Source organism: Nilaparvata lugens, chromosome 10, assembly GCF_014356525.2.
Source record: "Nilaparvata lugens isolate BPH chromosome 10, ASM1435652v1, whole genome shotgun sequence".
Lineage (NCBI taxonomy): Eukaryota > Metazoa > Arthropoda > Insecta > Hemiptera > Delphacidae > Nilaparvata > Nilaparvata lugens.
Window position 1 is genome coordinate 23,916,862 of NC_052513.1, and position 25,712 is coordinate 23,942,573.

At 34.9% G+C, this 25,712-nt stretch overlaps 1 protein-coding gene across 1 annotated transcript; it reads left to right on the top strand.

The window, feature by feature from the left end:
• The first annotated feature begins 12,265 nt into the window (after positions 1–12,265).
• LOC120353409 lies at positions 12,266–15,309 on the top strand. Its single transcript, XM_039437017.1, has 2 exons — positions 12,266–13,507; positions 14,839–15,309. The coding sequence occupies exons 1-2, from the start codon at positions 13,190–13,192 to the stop codon at positions 14,896–14,898; spliced, it is 378 nt and encodes a 125-aa protein (XP_039292951.1). The 5' UTR covers positions 12,266–13,189; the 3' UTR covers positions 14,899–15,309.
• Positions 15,310–25,712: the final 10,403 nt, after the last annotated feature.

Here is a 25,712-nt window from a genome sequence, read left to right on the forward strand (position 1 = left end):
CCCTCCGGCTCGATAGTTATCATTACAACAACCATAAGCATTGTAACCATCAATTCGAAACAAGTTTATCTCATCGGTAGATATCCATACTTCAGTTAGTATTATAAGTCCGGAGACATTTCAAAGTTATTTAATTCAACTAAAAACAAATCAAAATTCTGCCTTAGGCTACGGATATTCTGATTTATAAAAACTAGAACATGATTAGAATCAGACATTGAAAGAATGTGACAAATTTATTATTACTGTAGAATGAACTGATACTAAGAACTTTTGTTTTTATACTCATTCTGTGAGCTTGCCTTCTAGCAATAAAGACAGAGATTGATATTATTTCCAATTTAGTAATAGAGAGATTAAAAGAAACGTAAAACAATAAAGAGATTGAATAATGTGAAAGAAATAAGCTTTTCTCATAATATCTATATATGTCTTTGAATAAAGAAACTAATAAAAAATACCTACAAGTAATGGGTACTTCGGTCTCACCGTGACAACAAAAGTAAGAGTAACGAAAACAAGAGTATAAAAAATAAAAATATAGCTTATCAATTTAAAACAATGCAAAAAATAATAGAATAACATAAAAGTAACAAAAGGAAACAGTTATCACATTTGATCCCTGTTTCTTTCTTAGAAAAATTTTACCACTTCTGACCCATAGATACTCAAAGTTCTTATCTTTTTTCACTTGTCGGGCCGCATTGTAGAGGCTACGCCGAGCAGGTGACAGGCTCTCATTAATGTAGATCGGCACCGCGGGTCCTGAGGTCAGACCACCCATGTCATGCGTGTTGAAGTTGCGCTTCACGCGGCGTGATGCTATCTATAACTCTGTGACACTCTATATTTTATAATATACTTTATAATATACTCTATACATGGATTTCTATGTGCTTCGCTTCTTCTAAAAAAGACCTGGGCTTCGTAATGACTGGTATTTGTAAGACTGGATTTGAATTCAATCTCATCTCACAAACTCCACCTGTCACCCCACAGCCAAACACTTGAAGAGTCTTCAACAGGAATGTCATTATCAGGAGAAACATTTTCAATCTGATAATTGTTTCTATAAGTTCCTACTCCATTAAAAACTGAGCTCATCATGGAACATGCATTAAGAAAACTGTTCAGTACTGACTTGGCCTTCCCAACATTATTTATTTATTTATTTATTCGTTGATATAATTAGTCTTCATATCTAATATCAAACACCTATTTTTCTTCAAATCAGACTGTAAATCAGAAATCCTATTGAGGAAGAGCCTTTTCTCCGAACATGTACCCTCCCCCTGCACTACATCAACAGAACAACAATCCGTACCGATATGTTGCTCGACGTCAATTACCTCATTCAAGCGCACATTCATCTCCTCCGTTTGAGCACCAAAATCCCTAAACGTTTTATCTTGAAGATCCATTATCAATTTTTCATTCATTATGGAACGGTCTGCAGCAGCATTCCATTGTACCCATAGACGAGAATTCTCCGCAACCAGATTATGATTCTCAATCATTAACTTCTCAACAACATGAAAACAGTCAACGCAAACATCCTGAGAAAGAGATTTATTTATCCCATCAGGCTCTACACACTCTGAAGACACCTGGTTGTGTAATTCAGATACAACAGGGAGTTCAGTTTCATTGGCATGAGATATAGGGGTGGAAGACATTGCAGTTGACATCACACTAATATTTGATGCAACATGTGAATGGTCATCGCAAACGGAATCCTCATCTGCAGAGTTGTCGTTTAACCTCTTTGTTCCATCACAAGGAGGAGAATGATTGTGAGAATCAGATTGGCTCATATCTACTATTTTTTTAATATTTCTATCAGTTTTAAGAGTAGCCTTTCATGTCTTTGACAGACAACGCCAAGTTATGTTCCCCAATGAATTAGCAACTGTTTTTCTGTAAGTAAAACTTTGAAAAGTCAATTTAGGGTTGCCCTTGTTAGTCTTTCCAACAATAAACTCAACCCCTTCAGCCATTCCTCCCTATCCCCTGATTCGTTCAATATGAGGTTCTGATAATAAAGTGATTGTGTAGTTGAAGAAAAAAAATCAAGAAAATTTTACTGTAAGACTGAAAATATTCTTCATGTACTAGAGAGTAGGTAGACTAGTTGTTTATAGTGTAAAAATCCTTATGATATTAAGTATGCAATTGATAATAAAGTATGAATTTTATTGGAATTATGTCATGAATTGATTATTTCTATTCATTAATCATGAATATGATGATTTAAATTATAAGTTCAGAATTCTGTGTGGTATGCTGACAATAATATTTCAAGAAGAAAAAAGAAAGATTAATGAGAGAGCTCTTCAAAACAAACAAGTTTAACGCTAGTAAAGGGAAGGATTAAGAAGATTAATCGGCTAGAGAAACAAATAAAATCTTATCACTAGAATGTTGAAGATGATATATCTCAGTGAAAGTCTGATAAGGAGTCTAAATGTGCACCACGCAAGGAATCACACAGCAGGGTTGACTCTCTTCGTTCTGCAGCAAGAATCATCATCATCAAGCAAGAAATTCAAATTCAAATTCAAATTTATTTCTCAAAAAACATACACAATTATAATAATCTAATATTATAACATATAAAAATATACAAGAAAAATACTATTAAATATATAAAATGATCCCAAAACTGCAGTATATATTTTTTTTATGTCCATCTATGTTTAAGGAGTAGCCTACAAGGTAAAACCTGTGCGTAGACCTAAGTTGCAGTAATATATTTATTCAATATGAACTAAGAAATTGAATCAAAAAAGAACAAAGATTAGTGGAACTTACACACAAATATAAGTTTGTAGATTAAATTAGATAAAAGTTAGTAAAACACAATAATTATTATTCTAAGATAAAAAAAAAACATAAAAACAAGAAACAGTTGGTGCTTAGAAGATTTTTTCTTCAGTTTTATTTGATCTTATCCATTCCTCAATCTCGCAATTTAGTTTTTTGCTCCGGCTTGTATTGGCAACAAAATGAGTAGGAACAAGATTTATTATCCTCTGTGATAAGTAAGTGAATAGTCCTCTACATACATTCAAATCCATCCTCTCTTGATGGATGTTTCTCTAATAGGACGTAAATTTAAATTCAAGTTTCTTTCACGAAGAAGAAATTTATTTTTATTCTTCTTAATATATATTATCAAATTTTTTATGTACAGCTGTCGAACAGTTAGTACTTTGAATTCATTGAAAAGATCGCTTGTAGGATAAAGTCTGGGTTTGCCTAGAATTGTTTTAATAATATATTTTTGAATTATGAAAAGTTTTTCAAAATGAGTGTTCAAGGCTCCACCCCAAGCTCTTATTCCATATTGTAAGACAGCTTGTGCATAAGAGAAGTAGATTAATCAGGCTATTTTCAAGTTATTTAGTTCTCTAATTTGATGAAATTTATATATTAGAAATTTTATTTTTAAACACATGCTGTTTAGTAGATAGAAACTAAGACTTCAGACGCACTTTTTTGCTCGAAATCCCCTCCCCCCTCTCCCCCCTCGTCCATCCCGCCTCCCCTTCCCCCCGACTTGAGGGTGGGGGGTGTTCTAAAAATAGATTTCCCCTCTCTCTCTCTCTCCCTCTCCCTCGCCCTCTCCTTCTCCTTCTCCCTCTCCCTCTCTCTCTTATCTTATCTTATCTAATCTAATCTTATCTTATCTTATCTTATCTAATCTAATCTTTATCTTATCTAATCTAATCTTCCCCTCCCCCAGTGAGGACGAGGGGGATGAAGAAGGAGAGAGTGATCTCTCTCTCTCAGTGAGGGAAAAATAATTTCCCTTTGAGGGAAAAATTCTCTACTGTCAAATTAAAGTGAATCCATATTTCTACATCTAATGCTATACTGACAGATTGAAGTGAATGCTAGATGAGGGAAAAAAATCCCTTTGAGAGGGAAAAATTCCCTTGGTGACAGATTAAAGTGAATCCTTTTTGCTATACTGTACTAGTGAATCCTTTTTGCTATGCTGACAGATTGAAGTGAATCCTTCACTTTGCAGCTACGCGTTACACCGCTTACCAGTCTTTTTGAGATTTTATGTTTTCGGGGTCAATATGACCCCTTTGTACTGTGCTAACCCCATTTTTTCTATAATTATTTCGGCTACCTGATTTTCTGTAAGGTTTTGTTGTTTGGCTTCTATCCAGTTCATATGAAAACTAACCCGAGCATATCTGGACACAATATCATGTGCTATCCTGTGTATGAATAAATTAAGATAATCTATGAATGGAGCCGAACACTGCAGTCTCATGACAGTACCCTCTTCCGAATTTTTAATTGCCTCAGCTATTTCATCACAAATGCTTTTCACAACGACTTCCATCTCGTTTTTCTTAATAAAATCTCCAATATCATTTTTAGTTGCATACTTTTCTGCAATTTGATTAATCAGAATAGCAATGGCATCTTTTGTAATGAATTGTTCAATACCGTCCATAATATTAGCTTTTATTGCACTCGCCATTTCAGATAATCGTTTTTCAAACTCTTCCTTTGTTAATGAAGAACTAGTCAATTTCTGCAAAGTAGATTCTAAATATTGCTTATCAATTAGCGATGGCTGTGTTTCATTTACTTTAGTAAAAATTTCTGTACTAAGCTGTTTTAGTTTAGTATTGAGATAGTTTCTGTCCAGCACCTCCAAATTCTTAATTTTATCTGATATGGCTTTTAATTTCTCATCTAAATATGCTTTATCAACTTTATTGTTGTTAATACTCACTAACTGGGATGAAAAGCTGTCTGTTAAAGTTTTCACTTCTCCTAGAGCAGATTCTAAAGTTAGAGTTCTCTCTCCAATAGCTTTATCAATATTAGCACTAAAATTTTGTAATGTACTTAGAATATGTTCTCTTTCAATTATGCTCACTCCAATATTCTTTGTATTTTCTGAAACGAGTTTGGTTATTTGCGAATCTAAATAAAATTTCACAGCTTTGCTGATTCCTTGTTGATTTATTGATTCGATTATCTTCTGCGTTATCGAGTCAATATCACATGTAAGATTAGCAACAGCAGGCCCAGCACTAGGTGTATCAATTCAACCGAATCGATGCAGAGTCATCGTAACACTAAACAATTAGTTTTGCTTCTTTTAGCTCTTCAATTATAGACGCGATCTCAATATCATGTCCAGTGTTGCCAGAAGCTTTTGAGGAATAGAGTAAATTTAATCTTTCCACTAATTCGTCAAAATTATCAAAGTATTGATAAATTCTATCATGAGAATTATTTTTTGCAAATTTCAATAAACCCCATCCCTTCTTTTTACTAATTTTTTTACTGGGAAATAACTTCTGAATCATTTGCGATTTAATTCCCTGATTTCGTTTAACATACCCTCTTCGATCTAAATGTATGCCTGTAAGTGTTAAGATTTTTTTATACTTATCCAGATCTCTCTGATTATAAAGATTCGAATTCGGTCTTGAACTGAATAATAACTCAAGTAGACCGTGAGTTATTCGAAATCTGTCTTTACCAATATCTATATAACCATCGTCGAATATTACTTGCTGATTTCCAATATAATACACGTCATCTTTAGAATTGTATGAAATTCCATAACTAATTGAATTATTCAATTTTTCTGCATGAAACGTTTTTAGATATTGTGACAGCACATCATCGTTTCTGCTAGAACCAAGTAAACTGTTTTCAAATTTAGTCGAGCTTAAAAAATTGTCTGTTGAACTCTCATAACTCTGCTCATCTTCCTCATCATCCTCCTCATTATCATCAATTTCCATACTCTCTTGTTCCTCTTTTACTTCTTCCTTTTTAGGTGTAAAATCATGATTAGAGTGAAAACTAGATTTGGTTTTTCCCAATTCAATTATAGGTTCTATCAATGGTAAGAGCGTTTTCCTATTGTATTCCTCCGATCGTCTTTCAAAATTAACTAAGCTTTTATGCTTGTCGCTGATTACTTTTCTCAATTTCTTAATCTTTTCGATTAAACTCTCCTTCTTGTTATTTACTATGTTCCCTCCTCTCCTCCTCCTATATGTTTTAGACAACATGACTGTACAAAGAATTAATCTCTACTGAACGAAAAGAATCGTGTCCAGTGAATCCCGATATTTTCCTTCCTTTATATCACATTCTTTCAAAATTGTAACAAAATTATGCGGTTTACAATTCCAAACTGTATGACAAAGTTTACTGAAATCTTTATAAGAAATATCTCCTCCAACATGATCTCTGTGAATTAATTTGAGACTCAATAAATCCATCTTAAAAATTATAATCATATTTGCATTGTCTCTAGTGAAATGTTTCTGTGTAGCTCCATAACTCTGAATTAAATATGCTGTGTCAATATTTCGATGACGTCCCATAGTAAAATATTCTCTTATCTGTGGCACATTGCTCAGTTGTAAGTCATCAAAAATTACTAAGCTATATTCGGGGATATGGTTCGGATGGGGAATTTGGTTCACATCCTCTTTCATGTGAAATCCGATATTTTTCAAACCTGCAAATACCTTCTTGAGAAAAACATATTTTGGTTGATATAAGCTCTTGCTAAATAAGTAAATGTGCTTAAATCTTAAGCCATTTTCAGCAAATACTAAATTAAATAAGAGATTTGTTTTTCCTCCAGCACTGGGAGAAATAATTAACATTCTTGCATTATGAGGAAGTAAGTCTCCATTTTTACAAAATGCAGGCTTTTCTTTATCTGTAATTAATTTATCAAAGTTAACAATTGGTATTTGACTCATGATTACAAATATACAGAACGTGATCTGATAAGCTACTGAAAATTTTTACAAAAGTTAGATCAGTACCGCTATGAATGAGAGCAATGACCGAGCACACATGCATTAGCATAGAGGGGCGTATCAAGAGATTCCACTCTCCACCTCCTGTCATCATCATCATCAGACAGAGGATGGATGTATCTACCTTCTCTGTTCCTCACCCTCTTTTCTGCTTATCGGCTATTGAGTGTGCAAAGATTCTTATATTACGAAATGAAACTATGGATTGAAATGAGAACCAATGTTTGATAATAATACTTCTATTATATTTTCAACGAATGTACATCATGATATTTACAATAGATTATTTACAATAAATGTACATGATATTTACAATAGATTACAAAAGATTATTTTTCATCTAATAATTGATCTTTACTAATATAACTAGGTGTTGAAAATCCAATCCATTTCACTAACAATCCTTTTTTATCATGTTTTAATATTTTTTCAATCAAATACACTTGTCTCTCCGATTTGTTTAATTGTGTTTTTTTAATTTCTTCTGCATAGAACCGACCACTAATTACTTCACCGTTTAGATCTCTCAGTGAGTAGGTTATAGGTTTAGAAGGAAATATAGAGTGAATCACAAAATACTCTGCACTCCAGTTTATGTTATAAGATTTATCGAAAAATAATCGTTTCTTCGAGATTCGCACGATATCACCTAGCTTAAATTTTGGTTTTGAATTTTTCAATTTATATCGTCTATTGAATGCAGAATTCAATGACATTAAAACATGATTACGATCTTTCTTCCTCACATCCTTAGGTTTCATTCTAATGGATGAATGCGTTGTTGCATTATAATCACGAACTAAACTGTCTAGATTGCTTATCCAGTTTTTGGTTCCATGTTCAGTAAAATATCTATAAATTTTTGCTTCAAGTGTTCTATTCAGCCTTTCAACTATGGAGGCTTTCTTATCACTAAAAACATGGTAATGTTTAATACTATATCTATCTAATAATGCTTTAACTTTTGAATTAAAGAATTCTGTTCCCTGATCTGTTTGGAACAGCTTAACTCCCTTATTTTTAGAAATAATTGGTTTGAGAGTGTTAAATACAGATTGGCTTGTCTTGTCTTTTAATGGTACACAATATGCAAATTTTGAAAAACAATTAATAACAACTAAGATATATTTATAACCCTTATTAAAACGCGATAAACTTGTCATCTCAATAAGGTCGGCTTGAAGCAGGTCTTTTTCACTTTTCAGTTCATATTTGCGAGTGGCATAGTTCACACGCGGCACGCTATGAAGCTCTAAAGCTAGCTTAGATCTAATAATATTCATGATATTTACAACAGTCAAATCAAAATTAGTGGTGTTGGATGATTGTCACGGAACATACTGAGCAATCAGTTAGAGTGTTGTGGGCACTCTATAATGTCCAAAAGGGAGAGTGTCAACACCGTTCTCAGCAATGTACCTCTTATCATCATAAGGACTCAAACAGATTTTTGCACATTCAAGCTGATACATGGTGTGATTATAGGACCTCATCATATTAAATTTTTCAATGTGTTCACTACGTTCAAACAATGATTTCTTATATAAATTAAAATTAAGTTTTCTACATTTCACTCCAGTCTGTACACCCTTTGCTATACATTTATTTACAGGTTCTTCATTCTCATTACATACGAAAAAGGAGTAAAGTTTCGATCTTAGGCCTACAAATCTATGGACAGGTTTTGAGGCAGTCTCATCCTTGAACTTTCCTACAACTTTATTTCTCTCCATGGAAAAGCAAGGGTGGCAAGGTGGATAGTTAGAAGTATCGAAAAGGCTCAAATTTTCTTTAATCAACTGATACACGTCTTCGACTTTTAGGTTTAGAAGAAAACTGTCAGTATCAGTCATACAGAGTTCTATACGATCCCACGGTATAATTTTTTGTAATTTGCAATAGAAAAAATCGTACATATGGAATTTACTCAACTCCAGTACGGAAAAGCAGGAATAGACAGGCTTATTCATTTTAAGTTCCAACTTGCAAGAGAAAACCGCGATCACGTTCGGACTAATTATTTCCCAGCGTTTGCATAATGGATTTGAAATGTACTTATCTAAGCGTTTTTCATCCGTGATAATTTTAACATTGATTTGCTTACGACTAGATTGAATTGTCTTGCCAAAGATAAGATTGCAACAGGCCTTAAAGAAGGATATTTCAAATTTATTTTTCGCGTTCTGTCTATTCCGGATATTGAAGTCAATGTAGCTTTTCAGCCAGGGAGATTGGGAAAAGCTAATGACGCGATGCACTTTCATTAATTGCAAGCCAAGCTGAAGGTAGAGATTTAAATTGACATAGTGAACAATGTACTTTTCATGGTCGAAAAGTGTGTTCATGAGCTTTTTGGTTCCAGTTTGACCGTTCTCATTTGTTTGGTAGTTTGACAGCAATTCGCGCGGCGGTGTTTGGTGGAGAGGTGCGAGTGGGAAGCTGGCGTGCTTATCATGTAACTCTTGAGGGTACTTGAGATCACATTCTATTATATATCCGGTTTCTGAATTGCTGTCCAAATTCGCGAAATCAAGCTTGGAAATTTCTTCCTCTGAGAGGAATTTGAAATTTCCAACAGGTAAGCTTCGGCTCATAGCTTCTGAGTATAAACTGTTTGCATCGATATAAAGGAGATAATTGGATGGTTTTGAGGGATCGTATGTTTCGGGTAGATGTTTGTTATCTGCTTCACAATAACGTTTACCAATGAATGACACCCCACCCCTCATCCCTGCCTCAAACATAAGATGCATGTCAGGATGAGTAATCAATTCTAGTTCGAATTTAGTGTGTTTCAGCATGCAATTCCAGGTGAAGTGCGCGAGAGAAAGAAAATGGGTCACATCAAGGCTGTATGAGCTAAAAAGCGTAGACCTCATGGATTCAAAAACTTCCGCTAATAGCATTACGTCCAAACATAAATAAAAATCGTGATATTCACCCAGATTTTTCAGCTTGAATGTTGAGAACACTCTTTGCGCATGCTCATATTCTTCGCGAGACAGAGGTGTATCAGTTAAATCATTATGAAAACATTCGATGGGAGGAAGCGATGTTTCCGCGAATTTTTCGGGACAGCTCATGTACAAGTAAGGATATACTCCTTTTTTCAACAAGAGCTGTCTGTGTTCGCGAGGTGGATCATGAAACACCGAAAATAATCGCTCGAACTTCTTTTCCATGTCTATACTTTCTACCAAATTACGCACCAATACTTCCAAGGATTCAGACATAAACTTGTAGGAATCTAAAAATTTAATTTTGCCTACTGAAAGTGTCAAAAATCTCTCTGACGTATTTGCGATGCAGGAAATTTCTTTTTTACATTTACTGAGCGATTTCAGAATAAAATGCGAATCAAAACCGGAGAAATTATGAAAATAACACAAAATGTACTCCGGAGTACGAGCTGTTAAATTACAAGAAACATGTGCCGCACACAAGTAATTACCAGTTTCATGCGCATGGTGACGACATTTAATATCGCTGTCTAAAAACGGTTCAGCACAAAGCCCGCAGTTTACCGAATTTTGAAATTCGCGCTCTTGACTTTCGGATAAAGCTTGCATCGGAATTTCTCGTTTCATATCCTCATACAAAATGTCGCCAAGATCTGTAATTTCCTGAAGAAATTTCTCCATGATTTTTTCGTCTAAACTACTTGATCTATGGAGTACAGGTCCGTAGGCGATTTCCCCGTTAACATCGATAACAACAAAACAATAGCCGCAGGGAATATGTCGCGCCGTTTTCTTTGTGTAACTACGAGTAATTTCATCAGAATCGGAACATCATCATCATTATTATCGATATTAACAACATAAGTTTCTAAATCCGCGTAAATGGTGTACTTTTTCTTCAACGTCACGCCTAGTTTCTTGAATTTAATTGTCTCTCTGCGTTTAGGATATGAAACGCGCTGAGATTCAAACTTGGAACAAAGTTCCACATGTTTCAACAAATTTGCTTTGCCATCATAATTTTTAGATTTGGTCGATGTAAATCTATGGAAACAAAAATTGCAAATGTGTACTTGACCGTGGCATTTTGAAAGGTGGGAGAGAAGACGTGATAGCCCGTTTTTCCCGTTCGCGGTATTTACTAAACAGAAATGAGTTTTTCCTGCATCGCCTTTTAGCATTAAAAGAATTATTTGGTGCTTACGAGTGCAGAAAATGCTTGTACGGAAGGGGAAAAACTTTTTGTTGTCATACGCGATGATGTGAATTGCAATATCCGGATTGAGTATTTCAAATTTCTTAATATCGCGTGTCGTCACCGGGAAATTTACTCCTCGCGTATTAAGTGTGTGAGCAAACTTGCTCAAATACTTTACAGTCAAGCGCGAGTTCGTTGGTTTCTGATGGAAATACGCGAGCACTGACCATAAAAAGCATTTTTCGTCAGACAGATTTTTGACATTTATAATACATTTTTTGTTTTTCAAAAACTGGGGTGTTTGAATGAAACTGGATGTGTATATAGGATTAAATTTAATCACGTTCACATCCAGTGATTCAATTTTCTTTAGCACCCATCCACTCCCATGTCTTACGAAATTTTCGAAAGATGAGAGGATTTTTTTCACAGCCAAGAAAAAATGCTCATTAAAATCTTCATAGTTCTCAAGCACGTTTAGCGCTATGTTGGAGTAACTATGTAGATTTATTAGAGATGAGACAGTCTCACCAACCTGCTTGTCATCCATCACCACTAATTTATACAGCAAAACATTTAATACTATAAACCACTTTACATTCCCATCATGGCGTGCCGCATGTTCCCTAATTATGTCGAAAACTCGACGTTTCGACCTCTCAAGCACGTTGGTGATGTCGATATCCTCAGGCTCGTCATTGAGGGTGATGCGATGGCGGACTGCTGCGGAATTCATGCCACGTAGTCTGCGTTCCCTCGGCAAGATTCTGAAAAACAAAAGAATAACGATCAGGATGAGATAGAGTACAACAGCATGTTTAGTTGTGAATTGACATTGGTAGAAGAAGGCTGTGTGTGAAAATGATATCTCAAGATCACATAATGTTGTATGAAAGATTAAGATTATTATCTTTTGATAAAAGATGGTCGAAATCTTCTCCGCATTTGTCTGCGGAAAACATGGCGAAAGAGGGATTTATATTCTCATCTGCACCAGACATTGTGCGATGTGTATTTTGTTCAATTTGTTTGGGAAAATGGGAAGAAAGTGACATACCAGCAATAGAACATGCAAGGTACAGCCCGAACTGTAGAAGGAAAGATAATATAACAATTGAAGAGGAGAATTTCGATAATAATATTCTACGAGAATATGAAGAAAGATATTTAACTTTTAATTGTGTAGAAGATTCATCCATTCAAGGAGAATATTTTGAAAAGCATCATCTACATTGTGACTTTTGTAAATCATTATGCAATAAAGCAGAGTATTTTGCGAGAAATGGTTATTTCTTACATAAAAATCCATTCTATCTGCAATGTGTCTATTGCAAATATATTATCGAAAATCCATTTGAAAAAGTAATACATTTACTGTTTTGTTTATATGAAGAGTGTGAGAAAGAAGAGTGGGGGTTGGATGTTCCAGATATAGCATATTGTAAAGATGAGGTAAAATCGTATGCATGCAGTATATTGTAGAAGGTTTTTTATCCTCAGAGAACAAAAACTGTGCTCCAAGGACAAAAACTGTCCTCCGAGGACAAAAACTGTCCTCCGAGGACAAAAAAATTGTCCTCGAAGGATAAAATTAAAGTAAAAATGAACTTACATGTGTTGATTTGACGAAATGACAGCTATCTCCTCGGGTATGCTTCTCTCAGCTCAGGTAGCTCCTCGACTGTGGTTGTCTCAGCTCAGGTATCCTCTCACCTCAGGTAGCTCCTCGAATGTGGTTGTCTCAGCTCAGGTATCGTCTCAGCTTAGCTAGCTCCTCGGCTATGCTTCTCTCTATGCAGGTATGTTTCCCTCACGAGAGCACAACTGCTTATGAGACCGGAAACCGAGTTGTGAGGTGAGAAAATGCTGTGAAAAACAATGAAATATTTAATAACTGCAACCAAATATTAGAAATCAATAAGTAAGTGTTATTTCAGAAATATCAGAATGTAACAGATTATACTTACTCACAATCAAATGTCTGCGTTGTGCTGCTGGTAAACCTCTGGGGAGTTGAGTACAGCACGCTCCAATTGCACACGCCCCCTCGTATGCTCTATCTCACTCGTACAAGCCTGCAACAGACAGAGAAACGACTTGGTATAAAATCAGTTGCCTCAGAGGAAAATCACCATTTATGTTAGAGAAGAGTTAAGTGAACTTATATACCCTACGTGAACTTCTCCCTAATCATCATCATCTACACAATGGATTCATCATCATCTTCAAGCTACATCATACCAGACAGCCCACCAACAGAGCAGCAGCTCAACTACTGGCAGCAGCAGCAGCAGAAAGCTCGCAGCTTGGGTGCCACCTCTGCTGCCACGGCTGCCGCCTCCGCTGTCTCCGCCGGCTCCTCCTCCGCCTCACCCCTGAAGAGACAGGGAATCTTCGTTCAACGAGAGAGGGGTGAGGAGGGCACCTGGGCACCGCGACGAGCGGTGCTGTCAACTCAACCCAGCAAGCAGCCGGTGAAGAGGAGGCTAGTTTTCGAGGACGAGGGCATGCTCACTCAATCAAAGGTTAGCTTAAAGAAATATTATTATTGTATTAACATGTAATGTGCACAAAATCTTTAAAAAATGTGAATTAGTTTTTTGAAAACTAATTTCCAATGGATAAAATCTTTTGTGTACATTACAAGTCATTACTGATTCTTATACTGTGAGCGAAGTCAAGACTGAGCTTGACTTCTAATTGTGCTATCAAAACAATCCGAACTCAGATAAATTTTCATGATGGTTGCATTGAAATTTTGAAATTTCTAATCAGTACAAATAATATTTCCTTGCATTCAATTTCTAATCACTTCAAGGAAATATTATTTGAACTGATTAGAAATGGAATTATGAGATATTATTGTTTAAAGTAATCGATCATGCATAAATTATTTGTTAGCAATATTATTTGAAATGATTAGAAATTGATGCCAAGGAAATATTATTTGAACTGATTAGAAATGGAATTATGAGATTTTATTGTTTAAAGTAATCGATCATGCATAAATTATTTGTTAGCAATATTATTTGAAATGATTAGAAATTGATGCCAAGGAAATATTATTTGAAGTGATTAGAAATTGAATGCAAGGAAATATTATTTGAACTGATTAGAAATGGAATTATGAGATATTATTGTTTAAAGTAATCGATCATGCATAAATTATTTGTTAGCAATATTATTTGAAATGATTAGAAATGATGCCAAGGAAATATTATTTGAAGTGATTAGAAATTGAATGCAAGAAAATATTATTTGAACTGATTAGAAATGGAATTATGAGATATTATTGTTTAAAGTAATCGATCATGCATAAATTATTTGTTAGCAATATTATTTGAAATGATTAGAAATTGATGCCAAGGAAATATTATTTGAAGTGATTAGAAATTGAATGCAAGGAAATATTATTTGAACTGATTAGAAATTGAATTATGATATATTATTGTTTGAAGTATTCAATCATGCAACAATTATTTGTTAGCAATATTTCCTTGAAGTGATTAGAAATTGATTGCAAGGAAATATTATTTGAACTGATTAGAAATGGAATTATGAGATATTATTGTTTAAAGTAATCGATCATGCATAAATTATTTGTTAGCAATATTATTTGAAATGATTAGAAATTGATGGCAAGGAAATATTATTTGAACTGATTAGAACGATCATGCAACAATTATTTGTTACCAATATTATTTCAATAACTGATATTACTCACTTTATGCAGAGAATGGCAATTCGATGATGTCAAGTTGAGACAATAATCTGATGTAGAGATCAATAATCTATTGATCAAGTTCTCTAGTATGATCTGAAACAAATAAGACACTAATCAAATATTTTTCAACAGAAACGTGCTGGAATGGACAAGAACTCGTCCATGCTCCCACTGATGAAGGAGCTGCGATGAAGGGAGGAGGAGGAGGATGAGATGGAGTTCGTAACAATTGTAAATGCACCAACGCCTAAACCATGGATCCCACTGAGGGAATTGAAGGAGCGCACTCCCTACCCCATAGTTGGCATGAGGGAGCAAACGAACATCCATGGCCGTCGCATAATTTTAAAAATCGTTAATGCAGGAAGCGAATGTGAGGTGTATTTACCTCAAAGATTCGCTTCCTGCATTGACGCGGGAAAGATTGAACATTTTAATAAAACTTGTAAAAATTATGTGTTGCTAGTAACACATAAGTCGGCAAATTGGTCGGATATAAAAATTGTTAAGCAATAACAATTTTTATATCTGTATACAATTTGTCGACCTATGTGTTACGAATTGTATAGATGAATGTATGAATAAATTGTAATATTGTTTCTATAAAAATTGTTTTCAATTCTTACCTGTTCACAATGAATAGTAGAAACACACAGAAGAAGAAATGCTGGTTCAGCTGCTCTGTTGTGAATGATATTTGAATAAGGTGAGCGCACCTTTTATAGTTTGTTGCAAGCATGCTCAGTAGTCTTTACCGCTACACACACACACACAGCCGTACAGTCAAGCGGCTCCCTCCCACATCTGTTTTGGCACGCGTTCCTGCAGATGTGGGTGGGCGCACCTCCCCCTTTTCAAATTGTATTCACCTTTTCAGATTATTTGCTATTTGAAATAATATTCTTATCATTCAAGCAATGTATCATAGCATGTGAATTCATTTCCAACTCGATTGAAAATTAAACCAATTCAATTTTCTTTTGATTAAGTTGGTGTATTGATTAATTAACCTCAGTTAATGTTCAACCATTGAGTTGAAAGGTAAGAAAATGGTATGTAGGAGAAAGCAGAGTTCGAGGAAACGAGGTAAAGGAATCTTGAGTTCAGCGGCAAAACTTTTTAAAGGTGTGTCAGGTTTGGCAGGTAATGTGACATCAACTATTTTAAATAAGGTAATTGATAACCTGCAGGAGGAAATTCACCTCCCGGGGGGCTACCAGTGGTGTGGCCCGGGCACAAAGGTTAATGAAAGGTTAAAGAGGGGTGATCAAGGTATAAATTCATTAGATAGAGCTTGCAAGGTACATGATATAGCGTATACGCAAAATAGTGATAATAAAACTCGAGCGGTAGCTGACAGAGCTCTAGCAAACGCTGCATGGGACATTTTCAAAAATCCTCAAACACCTCCTGCCGAGAAAGCACTTAGCTATCTTGTTACAAACGTCATGAAAGCTAAAGCAGCGTTTGGTGGGTCTTTGAGAAAGAAGAAGGAGAAGAAGAATGAGAGGAGAAGTTATAGTAATGATATTAGACGCAAAGCTATAGCTCAGTTGAAAAAGCATATTGCAGGAAAAGGGTATTTTTTGAAGCCTTTTCCTAGTATTGGTGGGGGCAGAATTTTAATTCCACCCCTACCCCCATCATCATATGGAGTGAGTTTATTCCCCCAAGTTAAGAAACAAAGAACAACAACAAAGAAGAGTAGGAAGAAGACAAAGAAGAGTAGGAAGAAGTAAAAGACATGAATATTGAAGGAGAATTGAGTAATTATGATTTGATTGATTGGTCGAAATTATTACAGATTCAGCTAAGAGGTATATATATGCTAGATGCATTACCCAAAAAAATTCTAAAAAACGAGAATGCCATTGTGAATTTAGCAAGGGAAAGCGAGGATGGCACACATTGGGTAGCATATAAGAAAGTTGGCTCTAATGTTTGGTATTTTGATCCAATTGGAAATTTACAACTGCCATACGAATTGGACAAATATTGGAAAAAAGAAAATGGAGTAAATATATTTTATAATGTAGAGCATATGCAACCATTAAATAGCAATTTTTGTGGTCATCTTACATTATTGTTTCTTGCAGTTGTAATTAAGTGTTTGTGCTGAACGCACACACACACACACACACACACACACACACAAGATGGTTGTTATTACATTAAGATCTAACACAAGTAACCTCTATGAACATTTACAAGAAATTATAGAATTGGATAAAAATCGTGAATGGGAAATTGGATTGATTAATTTTTCTAGTTACAATAGTATTGCAAACATTAACAAAGGAACAAATTCCAGCTTCAAATATGGCGATAGATTAATTGAGCTGGATACGGGTGCATATGAAGTTGAGGATATTTTTAAATCTTTAAAGAATAAATTGAATATTGATGAGAAGAAGAATAAACTTATTATACGCCCAAACGTAAATACTATGAAGTTTGAAATTCATTCTGATAAACCCATTGATTTAACACATACTGATTCGATTGGAAAGATACTTGGTTTTAATAATGTTGTTTTGCAGCCAAATAAATGGCATTATTCTCAGCATTTGGTTAACATAACAAGCATTGGTAGTATTGTAGTTGAGTGTAATTTAGCATGTGGTAGTTACTCTGACGGAAAACAAAAACATATAATCTACGAATTTTTACCAAAGGTTCCTAGCGGCTATTTAATAAACGAAGTACCCTCTCCACTCTCCAATTATTTATGTACCTTTGAATACGCATCGAATTCAAACTATTAATGTAAAGGTAACAGACCAGAACGGATCGTTTATTGATTTCCGTGGAGATACAATTACAATTAGGTTACACATACGTGAAAAGTAATGGGTTATCTTGTTTTCAATCCACGTTCAAATAAGACGTTTACAAGTGATGTCATTAGAGAGACGAACGTGAGAGCATCAACACCTAAAAACAAACGTGCTTTGTCGGCTAAAAGCGCGAGAATATTAGAAAAGTTGGGTTTTATAATTGATTGGCGTCATGTACGGCGCAGCAATTAGTGAAATTCTGGATGTGGAGACAGACCTTCAGTTTTATAATGATATTACTAAATTCCAATTTCATACTCATACAGTTTATTCGGGACAGGAAATAAAAAACTCTGACGAGGCACATATTGGCATAAATTCTTTAGATGTCTATTCTTTACCTTGCAAATCATTCATATTTATTGAGGGAACAGTTAACTGTACAAAACCGGGAACAGACCCAGCTGATGCACCAGTTGCAGCAGACTATAAATTAAGCAGTAACGTAATCGGCAACCTTTTTGATGAAATACGATATGAATTGGCAGGTCAGCAAATTTCTAAATCAAGATTGATTGGATTAACATCCACAATTAAAGCTATTCTAGTGAAGAATACTCTCAATAAAAACACATATCACTTGGCTGGTTTTGACAGAGCAGGATATGAGCTAATGGATAATAAATTCACTTTCTGTGTACCGCTCAAATTAATCCTCCTGTTTTTTGAAGATTTTCAAAGAATAATTTTAAATTTGAAACAGGAACTCATCTTATTGAGGTCGCCGACAGATCTAAATTGTGTTGAGTCGGCAAGTGGAACAAGCGTTAGTGTGAAAATTACAAAACTGCAATGGAGAATGCCCTACATAACTTTAGAAGATCATGTAAGACTGAAATTTTTGAGACTGCTCGATGCTGACACTCCACTGAAATTAGGTTTCCGTCATTGGGAAATTTGTGAATTACCAAATTTGCAAAATTCACTTAACCATTCTTAGGCAGTTCGCACCACATCGAGTTTTGATAGTCCAAAATATGTTATAATTGCATTTCAAACTGATCGTAAGAATAAAATTAAAAAATCAATATCTAATTTCGATAGCTGCGGTATTTACAATGTTGAAGTATATTTGAACATCGAGTATTATCCATATGAAAATCTGCTAGGTAAAAAGGAGGTATTATACCGCATGTTCCTGGATTTCGCGCCCTCGTATTATAATCATTCAATCAATAGCGAACTCGGAACAGAAATTGACTTTAAAACGTTTTGTGAATCAACACCGCTGATTGTTGTAGATTGTTCACACCAAGCAAGTCATTTGAAATCATTGACAGATGTTCGTATTGAAATGGAATTTAATAGTGCAGTACCTGCAAATACTTCTGCCTATTGCGTTTTAATTAGCGATCATGTGATGGACTACACACCTCTAATGAGCATGGTGAAAGAAGTTCAGTAATTCGCGCACCGGGTATATAAGGTTTGCACTCTGACAAATTTGGTTCATTATCAGTTTCACCTTTGAACAGACAACATGTCCTATTCTTTGTGTTCTGATATTTTGGACAAGCCACAAACTCGCTCTATTGGTATTCAGTGCGATCTTGATTCTGATAGTTTCTATTATGAAGCAAGGTGCAGTACACCGAAGCCGCTGCAGGTGGAGGAGGAGAAACGAGAAGAGGAGGGGAAAGACGAAGGATTCAACGAGCCCGCCGAAGAGAAAGAAGTGGACAAGCAGACACCTACGAAAATTGCTACAGTTGATCTTCACTGGTTTAAACAAGATTGTAATCAAATTATTGTGAAAGAACTTGCCATAATTGATGAGTGTAATAATTATATTGTATTCCATTTCAAATCACCATTCGCAAAGACAGAATTGAGTGCAAAATTGTATAATGATGTAACATGGTTAGAACGTCACTATCATAAAATAAATAGGGAAGATGGAGATTTAGAATACAGTGACTCATTAATACATGATTACCTTGCAGGTTATGAGAAAATTTTCACAAAAGGAACTGAGAAAGCAAAGTTTTTAAGAAGATTACATACTAATGTTCAATGTATACCTGAGGATTTTCCAAAACCCGATTTCAGCTTTTTCACTAGTTCATGGTGTTATGCTGTGTGTAACATTCATAAAAATAGACCACATTCTCACTGTGCTTTATTCTCTGCTCAAGATTATAATTCTTTGTTGTTTAAAAATATGTATCAAACAAATAATTTCTTGTGCGAAAACAATCGAATGCAAAGTATGAAAATGGCGCCGATGTACACGAATTCACAGAAAAGAAACTTTGCTCGTTATGGATTCTTCTACAACGGAAAAGAGATTCAGTGTGTTTATTGCATGCATGCATTGAGACTGCATAAAGCACGTACATGTTGTCTCTCGTCAATTAATGAAGAAAGACCGCTTAATTACTCTATAATAGTTCCTGCCTACACATAGTTTTCTTCATTCACTCAACAACATGGATCCGACAAAGTGGTTAGCTGCCGACAACGAGTTGGAAGTGAGGTTAAAAAACTGTATCGACTGGTATGATGAATGCGAAATTGCTATTAAGAAATCATCTCGTGAAAATTATAGTTTGGCGAAACAATTGAAAGACATTTTTCTAAGCACGGTTAATTTAAATGACATAAGAGACTATCTATGTTATTATCGTCCTCATAATTTGTGTATAGATAAGCTGATTAGAATTGAAGATGAAGTTATGTATTGTTGTAGTGAAATGTGTAAATAAACTTTTTCTATGTTGAAAACAAATTTTTCATTCAGATATTTCCTTATGCATTTTTCAGTCTAGACTTGATTGAGCAAGCACGTATCGAAAAAGTTATGCCCACCTCATTTTGCTGTTAGCACGCGGCCTGCAATTAATTTTTGCTGTTAGCACGCGAGCTGCAATTAATTTTTTTTTTAGAAGCGAGATACGCCCCCCTCACAGACAACTGTTACAGCTAAGTAGAGCTCGTGCCTTATCAATTAATTTTTTTAGAAGCGAGATACGCCCCCCCTCACAGACATCTGTTACAGCTAAGTGCACCTCCTACCTTATCAATTATAGTTCATAGCAATCAAGGACATGCAGTGTTTTAGCTTTGCAAAATTCAAAAAATTAACTCGGCTCTTGATGTCAATTTCATTTAATGAATTTGATTCAATTGCAAAGAATATTAAATTTTCAACAGGATTCCAAGATATTGATTTACCATTAACAAAAACAGAAAATGTACACTTTTCAATTATATCTGAGATTTTCGAATTGCTCGATATTCTAGACAGCGGGCATTTACATTATTGTAGTGCAAATGATTTGTCAACTATTGTTACAAATTCCGACGAACTTTGGAAATGCTTGTATGACATTGCAGATAAAAAATGTAAAAGAACAACTTAGATCATTGACCTCTCTCTGTTGAGATATGTCAGAAGTAGCTATGATTAGGGAGTTCAAGGAAGCTTTTTTGCGCAATTACCCCCCCTTTCTTAGAGGAAAAATTCCCTTTCTCTATAGTGACAGATTAAAGTGAATCCATATTTCTACATCTAATGCTATACTGACAGATTAAAGTGAATGCTAAATGAGGGAAAAAATAATTTCCCTTTGAGGGAAAAGGTGAGGGGAAAAAAAATTTCCCTTTTTGGAGGAAAAATTCCCTCTCTATACTGACAGATTAAAGTGAATCCATATTTCTACATCTAATGCTATACTGACAGATTAAAGTGAATGCTAAATGAGGGAAAAATTCTCTACTGTCAAATTAAAGTGAATGCTAAATGAGGGAAAAAATTCTCTACTGTCAAATTAAAGTGAATCTGTTACATCTTTATACTGACAGATTAAAGTGAATCCATATTTCTACATCTAATGCTATACTGTCAAATTAAAGTGAATGCTAGATGAGGGAAAAATTCTCTACTGTCAAATTAAAGTGAATGCTAGATGAGGGAAAAAATTCTCTACTGTCAAATTAAAGTGAATCCATATTTCTACATCTTTATACTGAGTGAATCTGTATAATTTCCCTTTCTCAGCGAGGGAAAAAATAATTTCCCTTTGAGGGAAAAATTCTCTACTGTCAAATTAAAGTGAATCCATATTTCTACTGAGTGAATCTGTTACATCTTTATACTGTAAAATTATAAAGTGATTGCAAATTAATACAATTGGTTTGCTTTCCACCCGACAGTTAAGAAAAATTTCACAAATTTATATTGAAATTTTCTATGTGCTGTACAAACCGCAGGCGTTATTTTTTAAGTGTTTCTCCGAGAATATCTATAGTAAATTTAGTATGAACAAGCATTCCAAAAATGGCTATAGATATCCTCAGACCTATATCACTTGGGGTATCAGCTCTATTGATGTCTTAACAGAGAGAGGTCAATGATCTAAGTTGATCTTTTACATTTTTTATCTGCAATGTCATACAAGCATTTCCAAAGTTCATTGGAATTTGTAACAATAGTTGAGAAATCATTTGCACTACAATAATGTAGATGGCCTGTATCTAGTATATCGAGCAGTTCGAAAATCTCAGATAAAATTGGAAAATGTACATTTTCTGTTTTTGTTAACGCTAGATCAACATCATCGCCTTGGAATCCTGTTAAAAATTTAATATTTTTTGCAATAGAATCAAATTCATTGAATGAAATTGACATCAAGAGGCGAGTTAATTTTTGAATTTTGCAAAGCTAAAACACTGCATGACCTAGATCAAGCTATGAACTATAATTGATAAGGTAGGAATGTGCACTTAGCTGTAACAGTTGTGTCTGAGGGGGCGTATCTCTTGATAAGGTAGGAATGTGCACTTAGCTGTAACGTTGTGTCTGAGGGGGCGTATCTCGCGTCCTCACTCAATCAAGTCTACACTGATACTAAACCAAATGTTCGAGGAAATATCTGAATTAAAAATTTGTTTACAACATTTCACTACAACAATACATCATAACTTCATCTTCAATTTTAATTAATTTATCTATAGACAAATTGTGTGGACGGTAATAGCACAAATAGTCTTTTATATCGTTCAAATTAACTGTGCTTAGAAAAATGTCTTTCAATTGTTTCGTCAAACTATAATTTTCAGGAGTTGATTTCCTGTTGCACTTTCACACTCATCATACCAGTCTATGCAGTTTTTTAACCTCACTTCCAATTCGTTGTCAGCAGCTAACCACTTTGTCGGATCCATAGTTGTCGAGCGAATGGAGTAAACTATGTGTAGGCGGGCACTATTATAGAGTAATTAAACGGTCTTTCTTCATTAATAATTGTAGACAGACAACACGTGCGAGCTTTATGCAATCTCAGTGCATGCAAGCAATAAACACACTGTAATTCCTTTCCGTTGTAGAAGAATCCATAACTTGCAAAGTTTCTTTTCTGCGCATTCGTATACATCGGTGCCAATTTCATACTTTGCATTCGATTGTTTTCGCACAAGAAATTATTTGTTTGATACATATTTTTAAACAGCAAAGAATTATAATGTTGGGCAGAGAATAAAGCACACCTTCCATCGGGTCTATACTTATGTATCTTACATGCATCATAACACCACGAAGTGGTGAAAAAGCTGAAATCGGGCTTGAGAAAGTCCTCCGGTATGCATTGTACGTTAGAATGCAATCTTCTCAAAAACTTTGCTTTCTCAGTTCCTTTTGTGAAAATTTTCTCATAACCTGCAAGGTAATCACGTATTAATGAGTCACTGTATTCTAAATCTCCATCTTCCCATTTTATTTTATGATAGTTACGTTCCAGCCATGTTCATCGTTATACAATTTTGCGCTCAATTCCATCTTTGCAAATGGTGATTTGAAATGGAATACAGCATAATTATTGCACTCGTCACGATAGCAAGTTCTTTCACAATAATTTGATTACAAGTTTGTTTAAACCAGTGAAGATCAACCGTAGCAATTTTCATAGGTGTCTGCTTGTCATCCACTCCTTTCTGTTCCTCTTCACGTTTCTGTTCCTCCACCTCTGGTGCCCCCTCCTCCTCCTCCTCTCCCGACTTCTGGATTGGTGTACTGCTTCTCCTTGGTTCATAATAGAAACTTGTTGATTCAATATCGTAAAGTACCGACGACTGAGTTTGAGCTTTGTCCAAAATATCAGAATCAGATCATACTGGATACCAATAGAGCGAGTTTGTGGCTTGTCCAAAATATCAGAACACAAAGAATAGGACATGATTCCTGTTCAAAGGTAAAACTGATAATGGCTTACATTTGGCGCAGTACACACCTTATATATAATATTGCATGCAGTGATGCACTCTATCAACAAATTACTGAACTTCTTTCACCATGCTCGTGAGAGGCATGTACTCCATCACACGATCGCTAATTAAAATGCAATACGCGGAAGTATTTGCAGGTACTGCACTATTAAATTCCATTTCAATACGAACATCTGTCGATGATTTCAAATGACTTGGTTGGTGTGAACAATCTACAACAATCAGCGGTGTTGATTCACAAAACGTTTTAAAATCGATTTCTGTTCCGAGTTCGCTATTGATTGAATGATTATAATACGAGGGTGCGAAATCCAGGAACATCCGGTATAAAACTTCCTTCTTACCTAGCAGATTTTCGTATGGATAATACTCACTATTCAAATATACTTTAACATTGTAAATATTACAGCTGTCAAAATTAGATATTGATTTTTTACGATAGCAAGTTCTTTCACAATAATTTGATTACAAGTTTGTTTAAACCAGTGAAGATCAACCGTAGCAATTTTCGTAGGTGTCTGCTTGTCGTCCACTCCTTTCTGTTCCTCTTCACGTATCTGTTCCTCCTCACGTTTCTGCTCCTCCACCTCCTCTTCCCCCTCCTCTCCCGACTTCTGGATTGGTGTACTGCTTCTCCTTGGTTCATAATAGAAACTATCAGATTCAATATCGTAAAGTACCGACGACTGAGTTTGAGCTTTGTCCAAAATATCAGAATAAAGATCACACTGGATACCAATAGAGCGAGTTTGTGGCTTGTCCAAAATATCAGAACACAAAGAATAGGACATGATTCCTGTTCAAAGGTAAAACTGATAATGGCTTACATTTGGCGCAGTACACACCTTATATATAATATTGCATGCAGTGATGCACTCTATCAACAAATTACTGAACTTCTCAATTTAACAGCACATACTCCGGAGTACATATCATGTTATTTTCATAATTTCTCCGGTTTTGATTCGCATTTTATTCTGAAATCGCTCGGTAAATGTGAAAAAGAATTTCCTGCATCGCGAATATGTCAGAGAGATTTTTGACACTTTCGGTAGGCAAAATTAAATTTTTAGATTCCTACAAGTTTATGTCTGAATCCTTGGAAGTATTGGTGCGTAATTGGTAGAAAGTACAGACATGGAAAAGAAGTTGGGGAAAGAAAGTACATTGGAAAGAACTTCCTCCATAGAATGTTTTCATAATGATTTAACGGACACACCTCTGACACGCGAAGAATATCAACATGCACAAAGAGTGTTCTCAACATTCAATATTTTCATTACCTTTCAACTCAATGCTCGAACATTAACTAAAGTTAATTAATAATCATTACACTAACTTAATCTAAAAGAAAAAATTGAATTTTCTATTAATTTGGAATAATACTTTCAAATCGAATTCGCCTATTCAGATCATCTATTTGAAATGAATTTTCAAAATTCATTTCAAATAGTTGATGTGAAAAAGTCAAACACAATAATATTGAAAGTCATACAGATAAGAATGAATGGAATGCCAATCCAGCCAGATGTGTGTGGGGGCAACACTCAACATTCACAACAAGACCTTGTGAAGGTCGTGAATGAATGAACGCATGGCGTTCACCAGATGTGTAAGGGCCAACGCCCTCACTTCACAACAAGGAAGCCAGCTGTGTGAAGTGAGGCGTTGCCCGACCTTGACACAGTGAGCGACCGAGTGATGTCAGCTTGTGCGTACATACATCAAGCTATAAAAACACATTTTTAATTTCTTATCACTCAATGCAACTTGCATAGTGTGGAGAGTGCTCAACACGTATACTAGTGTGTGTGTGAACTGATAGGTGAGAATTGAGAAAAATTTTTATAGAATAACAAACTATTTTTTTAATGTTATTGATATTATAGATATTGGATACATATAACAAGTAAATTATAAATATGATACATGTTTTGTATATATATA

Coding starts and splice junctions, on each gene's coding strand:
- LOC120353409 (XM_039437017.1), top strand. CDS start 13,190: ATGGATTCATCATCATCTTCAAGCTACATCATACCAGACAGCCCACCA. Junction 13,508..14,838: donor GCATGCTCACTCAATCAAAG/GTTAGCTTAAAG, acceptor ATTTTTCAACAG/AAACGTGCTGGAATGGACAA.